The sequence below is a fragment of the Centroberyx gerrardi genome, chromosome 20 (genome assembly GCF_048128805.1).
Source record: "Centroberyx gerrardi isolate f3 chromosome 20, fCenGer3.hap1.cur.20231027, whole genome shotgun sequence".
NCBI lineage: Eukaryota > Metazoa > Chordata > Actinopteri > Beryciformes > Berycidae > Centroberyx > Centroberyx gerrardi.
Genome location: NC_136016.1, coordinates 17,365,092 through 17,372,649, shown reverse-complemented (window position 1 = coordinate 17,372,649; position 7,558 = coordinate 17,365,092). Strand labels below are relative to the sequence as shown.

General features: G+C 45.2%; 1 protein-coding gene across 1 annotated transcript in view; it reads right to left on the bottom strand.

Moving 5' to 3' along the window:
• Positions 1-6,674: 6,674 nt before the first annotated feature.
• ankfn1b (ankyrin repeat and fibronectin type III domain containing 1b) overlaps positions 6,675-7,558 on the bottom strand; it is a 122,287-nt gene continuing 121,403 nt past the window's right edge. Inside the window, exon 23 of the mRNA XM_071907312.2 lies at positions 6,675-7,536. Coding sequence (XP_071763413.2) covers positions 7,216-7,536 — 321 coding nt within the window. The 3' untranslated portion in view covers positions 6,675-7,215. The remainder of the gene's footprint in view (positions 7,537-7,558) is intronic.

Sequence of the window (7,558 nt, the reverse complement as noted above, 5' to 3'; positions counted from 1 at the left end):
GAGGGTTGTGGAGGGCAAAGGCATGGTCAAAGCCACCAGCGTAGGCTAATGTCATGGCCACTGAGTCGTGACTGCCCCTCCCAACACATACACACACACACACACACACACACACACACTCACACACTCGGTGAATGTGTGTGAAGAAGCACTCAGGTTTTGCACTTAGGGCACATGCACACACCCAAGCACACACATACTCACCCACCCCCTCACACAAACACTTTCGCTTTAATTCTCACTTTGCTTTTATCTCCTCTCCCACTTTCCCTCTCACTTTGCTCCTTCTTTCACACACGTTCTCTCTCTCTCTCTCTCTCTCTCTCTCTCTCTCTCTCTCTCTCTCTCCTCTGCTCTTACAACAAGTGTTGCTTGGAGGTGAGGGCTCGCCGGCCTTGCCTGTTTAATGGGCCGTCCGTTTGCCAACTGTTCCTTTGAGGGGGCCGGTGCGTCGGGCGTCGGAGCCGGGATTTGGGAGGGAAGGCCGGTGCCGCTGGATCAGACAGATGGAGGGGGGTCCGGCTCCATTCATTTAGCTCCATGTGAACAACAGAGCTCCCACTTCAAACAACAAGGACGCAGCCTGCCGGCCTCACCGTCTGCACACGCATACGCAGGCTCGCAGACACACACATGCTGTCACACATGCATGCTTGCGTGCGTGCACATATGCACATATGCACATATGCACATATCGACATCCATGTGCATGTCTTAACACATTTGATTTGATTTGTCGCACGATGAAAGAGTCCAAATTAACATTTGCAGCTATGGATGACAACAGCCAATCTAGCTCTACAGAAGATTAAGCTGTCACTATTACGGTTACTACTGCAACTACTGTTTATCTGCCACCTTCTGCAATGGCACACACACACACACACACACACACATGCACGCATGTACACACACACATACACCACACACTACACGCACATGCACAGGGGGCATAAAAACACAGGCTTCACAGTGCCCACCCCCATTCCCAGCCCCCCCTCTTCTCTGGGACTCCCTCCTCTGCTACCAACCCCCCCCCCCCCCCCCCCCCTCCTGAATTCACTGGCACTTCCAGAAAGCTCCGAGGCGCCAGCGGAGCGGGGCTCATCTCTTGGGAACAATAAAGCCAGATCTTCATAAAAACTTCAAAAAGGCCTCGCCAAGTGTTTTATAGGTGCTTTAAAGGTTTATGGGCCCTGGGGAGGGAGGGAGGGAGAGAGAGAGAGAGAGAGAGAGAGAGAGAGAGAGAGAGAGAAATGAGTGATGCAGTCTTAGTAGTGAGGCAGGCCTCGCTTTTCCCACCCACCGCACGCACACACACACACGCCTGCACACACACACAGACACACACACACACATATATGCCGCTGCTAATCCGCTAGTGAGCGTAGGGCTGAAATCGGCCGGTGGGAGGTAGGGTGGGGCGGAGGGGTGAGGGGGGGCGAAACAGGTGATCACTGGGTGCAGAAATGGAACGGAATGAGAGGAAAGAGGGACACGGTCACTGTGGCGACAGTAGTGAGCTGTCAAAGCAGACATACGTGACAGCCTGCGTGCTTTTACTAACTCACTGTCTACATAGTGCAAACTTCTAAGAAATTCAATTGTAAGCATATGAGAGGCGTGTTTTGAGTGTGTTGAAGCTCTTTAGCTGAGCAGGGCTTGTACTTTTGTTTGCATACACACCCGTGATCCTGATTCACATGTATAGGCGTGCATCTAGACTATAAAGATCTAGACCATTAGTAAGTGTGCCTATTTTGTTTGAGGAATTTTCAGGGTCTGAGTAAGAAGGCTGTGTGTGTGTGTGTGTGTGTGTGTGTGTGTAAGGTTATCTGGCCAAGGCATGGTCCCAACCCTTCGGCCCCTAATCCTCAGTGACCTCAGAAGGGGTCAAGTCGAAGAGCAAGGAGGTGGGGCATTCTGGGATGGAGGAGATTAGGGACTGAAGCCTGCTCACTTTCAAGATGCAAGGATTGCTGTTTTGCAGGCTGACAGGTTGGCACACACACACACACACACACACACACACACACTCACAGGCATACATGCAAATAGCAGTTTGGATTCTTCCACTTCCAGTACAGAGCTTAACAGCCTCTGGATCCTGCCCCTCTGCCAGTGGAAGTGCTGACGAAATCACCTATCAAATGATTCGCCCAGATACACATCTCTCCCTGTCACGGCTCGGCTGCAGATTTTTTGATGAGTCATGGGTCACTGCACCCCAGCTAAGCCCGCTCCACTCTGAATCTCTTTTATGAGCGTGAATCGCCACTATTCACGCCCTTTTTGGAATGTTTTCTTTATAAGTATTTAGAGATATGCCAGCGGTTATATTTAGCACGGGTCCTCCCGGAGTCTGAAGGTTTAAAATTAGGAGGTGTCAGAATTCCAGTACAATTCTTAAGTTACTGTCAATAAACGGTAAAGGGCTTCTCTTAAAGGCGTAGTGTGCTGGCAAGGATCCATAATGGCATGATTTGTGTACGATATGCTGGTCGGGAAAGTGTGTGTGCGTTTCTGTTTGGGCATAGTACGAAAGTGTAAATCTTCTAGATGGTATACATGTGCATTTGCACATCTATATATTAAGACTCCCATGTGTGTGCTACTGTGTGCGCCAGTGTGTGTGTGTATTTGTGTGTGTCCATCTGCACATTAGTGTTTGTAGGATCTGTTGACAGGGAAGCACGCAGCGTTTTATTTGCTCAAGGGCTGAAAAAAAACATGGCGCTAGCAAGGGAGCGCTGTGATATGAGCCTGCCGAAAGCAACCTGGCCAGGCCCAAACCAACCAAGGATGGTGATTCAACTAAACATGATGCATACTGTAGAATGTAATAACACAGAGCTGTGCATGGTAAAGTGTTATTTATGCATACACAGATGTATATTCTATTGCATCCTGCAAGGTTTCAGTTCCATTACGTTTAATTCTTTTTAGTATTTCTTTATAGCAGCAAGTACATCAAGCCTGTTTAACAGTCAATATGTAATAGATGTGTGAACAGGCTGTGTTGATGTGAATCACATGACTCATACTGTATAATATACTGTAATACTATTCTATTACTATTCATAATCAACTGTTCATTTTTTATATTAGATTCCTGAGGTATTTTCTAGGATGTTTTCTAATTTAATCTTTTAACAGTAAAAAGCTTTACTTTTTGTATACTGAATACTTTTTGTAATTTTCTAAAATATTTTCTGAGATTACTCACATTAATGCAGACCATAACCTGTAACAAATACAGTATTTGTTTATGGAATACTGTAAAGCTACAATAGATACATTTTTATGTACACCAGTCTCATCAGCCTAAATCAGTAAGTGAGGCTGCAACAGAGAAAAGCATCCCAGCCCCACTAATTGAGACCCCACAGATTTACCCAAATCTGATCCCAGATCTGCCCAAATGAAATTCTGGTGTTGGGTATGTGGACACTGTTGGGAAATTTTCTCCACCCACAGAGAAGCAGAGAATGTTGTCGGATCAGGTCACATTTCAAAATTCTTTGACGATTTCGAATGATATTATGCAATGCTACATACATACATATTTTGGATAAGAACATTTGTGATTTTGATGTTTTCACTTCATTTGAAGGATTATATGGCCATCTTGGGCTCATGAAACCTTTTCAAAACCCATTGGATAAACTTAGAGATGCATTGTCATCAAGCTAAAAACAAGGCTGCTTTTCTTAGGTCTGAAAAGTTGACATTTTGCAGATGTAGACAATATTTTATCCCAAGCTTAAGATCTTGAAAATCTCTGAGTTTATATCTCTAAATATAGATGATCCAGTCTGGAAAATAATTATTTCAGCCTCACAAATTGTCCATATGGAATGCTGGTATTTATTAAGGGTGATAGCGCTGAGTGTGGAAAACTGTATTTCTATCAGTCTCCTGTGAAAAATGGAGGTATCCCGTTCTCTGTTTTCAGTGATAGGTTTGTCTAGTTCCAAAAAAATGTATCTCATCTTTACAGTACTCCATTGTGAACCTCAAGCTGAGGTAAGGCACATCACTCCGAAGCTGGTGGAGGAGATGTCACTATGTCAAGTATTTTCCTAACCGTAAGCCTAAAGTCCATTTTGAAACTGTTATAAAATGACAATAAAAGCACTCCCTCAGAACAGGCAATAGTAGCATCATTGTTCATCGCTGGTGATTGCCGCCATGCCCATTGCTTAGACAATTCTCTCTGCAGCTGCCCACCGTTCAGTTTTCATCAACTGGGCAGCAAACACTGATGAGGTCATTGCAACACAGCATCTGTAGGAACAAGTGACCTCTATTTGTCATTTATTCTTATTCATATCAGGAAAGTGGATGACATTAGGGGGTGTATCGTACATGTGGCTGAAACTCCAAACTAAAAGAATAAGCTCCAAAGAAAATTTGGTCTGCCCACATGTGAAATATAACCTTGTTATGCTCCTTATGGTTGGTGAGGTGTGCCAAAAAATATCATCGAATCTAGTGGGGCTTTCAGCTCTTGAACTACGACAATGTAGAATACAATTGAGGCCTAATGTAACCAAAATGGACTATCTCTGAAACAGGAAGTATTAAAAAAGCCAATATCAAATAAAAACCTCTGTTATTGTTCAGCGGGGCAAATGTGAAAGTTAGCGACTTCCTACAATCGTGTGCGGTGTGTAAAAGAGGAGAAACCCACATAAACAACCAAGGCTTTTATTTTGTAATATTCATTTATTGTTCAATAAAAATAGATTTTAAAAAAGTGACGTGATGTCTCCTTCATGACTTCGCCTGATGGATCTGCCAACGGCTCCTTGTAAAGATGGGGCTTTACTTTTCTTTTCGCCTGGAAAGGGAGTTTATATAACCCCCTCCCCTTCCAGCCCACTCTTGAGACAGACGAGTGTCTATAGCCTCATTGACCTTTGACCTCTAGAGTGATGACAGCCCCACATTCACTTACTTTCACATTTAGAGCAGATACAGTACATTCAACCCCTGGTCCTGTCTATGCACATGGTTGGGTTTGTAGTTGTGTTGTATTTTTGCAGTTGGCCCTTGTAAAAACCGCTTTTAACAATGTGAATAAAGAAGACATCTAAGCGCTAACACAAGAATTCAAACCATCAGTAAAACCAATTACAACTTATAACATCAGTTGCTCTTAAGACTTTTTTTTATACAGTAGTTACACGTAAACACATTTTTTTGAGGATCAAAGGAAACTAAATTTTGTAAACACTCTTATCAGGTTAGAGAACCCCCTGCTACCTATAACAGGAGGTTCCACATCATTCTGTAGGTTCCACTGAACCTCGAATGCTACAGTAACTGCAGGCTTACAACCACTAACACATTCACTGACTTCATTCAGAGAACTCGGACCTTTCTGGTGCTACATTAGTGAAGATGCCCACAACGCAATGTAGGTATTGAGTTTCTTACATTTAGAAATGCTGCAGGATATTATGATGCTGTGATGTCACCGAACCAACCAGGTTGACTTCTTTTGTGCAATAAAAGTGTTTTACGATATGTTGACAAAAATTAGAATACGAAAGCCTGCAGTCACTGTGACCATGAGATGCCGAGCTCCATGCCATGTAAGCGATGCACGGACCGTCTTATTCCAACTGCATGTTGTGAGCAGTCACAGCACTGTACACTGTAGTGTGGAAGAGAAACCCAAACTTGGCCCAGTTTCCCAAAATCACAGTTCCTGTAATCCATCCAAAAAGCACTGTTTTGGTTATTGAGATACTGGAGGCAGAATTGTGTTTGAAGTGTTTGTTAGCAATTTGTTAGCGATGCTAGTGCAAGTCATTGGGGCTGTAAATACTGTAATTTGTTTGAAACATCCTGTGTTTAAGTCCTATACACCAAGTTATTATAGCTATTATAAAACCGTTAGGAGACAATGTGTAATAGACTGCATGTGATTTGCACAAGCATTGCTTACAAATGTGAGGCCTCTTAACAACCTGCCATCCCTTTAACACTAGAATACTTTTGGGAGACCCTGCCCTAGGCTGACGGGCGCCATTTTCTGATGCAACTGGGAATACCACTGTCATTAACGGAACACAACAAAAACACTGAACCGGTTAACATTTAGCACAGCATGACTACAGTACTTCAGACGTATTCAGCAGAATTCTGGAAGATTTACATGCTTTCCCAATCAATTAGAGAAACAAAAAGAGTCAAGTATTGCTGGTCTTTTCTCTCTTTAAAATCAAAATTGGCTGGCTTGATTTTGTGTTACTTCACTGGATGAGATGATCATATTAGTTAGCTACACTATGACTGGAGTCTCTACTATACAGAGGATTTGTTCCTGCAGAAGGGAGAAAAAGAGCACCAGAGTCAGTGCCAGGTTCTAAAAGACGCAGCCTCCACCCTCCTTCTCTCTCTCACTCTATCTAGCTCTCTCTCCCTGGGCTGCTGGCTCTCTCGCTACCAGACAGTACAGTGGCCAAGAGCGGTTGAGTGACAGGCTGATGGGCCAAATCGTCGGGCCGATTGCGTCCCCAAGTGGAGACGCCAGCCCCCCTCTGCACTTCCCCCTTCCTTCCTGCCCTCTGGGCCTGGTCCAGAGCCCACATCCTGGGAACATGGGGCCGGGCGGCTGCAGCCGACAGCTCTTTGGGAATGACACAATGAGAGAGTTCATAGGAAAAGCCTTGTCCGCGTGTGGCTGGGGAGGCGATGATGCTGCCCATGTCGTTTTGGCAACGTGCGCTGCCCAATGTGCTGGCGTCAATCACGCCAGAAGCCGAAGTGACGCTCCATTAATCTTCCTCACCGTCACATCCCTTTTGCCCTGTAATGTCTGACGGCACAAAAACTGTTTTCTCTTTGTTCCATTTTGTTATTGTTCATTTGGTGTCCATATGAGGATCTCAGATGTTCATATAAAAAGGTCCTTTATGTATGGGAGAACAGGCTTCATGGAAACATAGATTCTCAGAGCAGCATTTCAGAAAACAATAACACAACAGAAAATATGACAACATTTTGTAGCTGCAGTAGTGGACGGTAACACCACAATCAGAGGAAAGAGTTCAGGTTTAAGGGCAGTCTGTGGAAGTTACTGCCCAGGTTTGTCTCACCTCTGACCCAGGTGAAGCGTCCACAAGATCAATACCACATTTACCAAAGGAGAATCTGCACCTAGCATGAACTCCCAAATTTTCCCTTGTCTCTCTCCTGGAAATGTCACACTGTGGTGGCCCGGCTGTATTTGAGCGCCAGCGGGGAGTACTCCTTGATGCGAACGCACAGCTTGCCCCTCAGCCACGGGTTCTGCAGCTCCAGGGGACAGAAGTCATCCTGAAGCCACTTCTCTCTGTCCTCCACCACCAGCACAAGGCCAAAGTGCTCCAGCTGCTCGGGGCTGTAATACACACACTGCTCCTGTTCACCCCCGCCTCCGTCGTTACTGCTGCTGCTACCCAGCAGGCGGCGAGACACGGCGTTCATCTCCTGCACCACCAGCTGCACCATCTCCCGCGCCGAAGTGCCTGGAGTCACACGCAGCTGAGAGAGAGGAGCAGAAGTA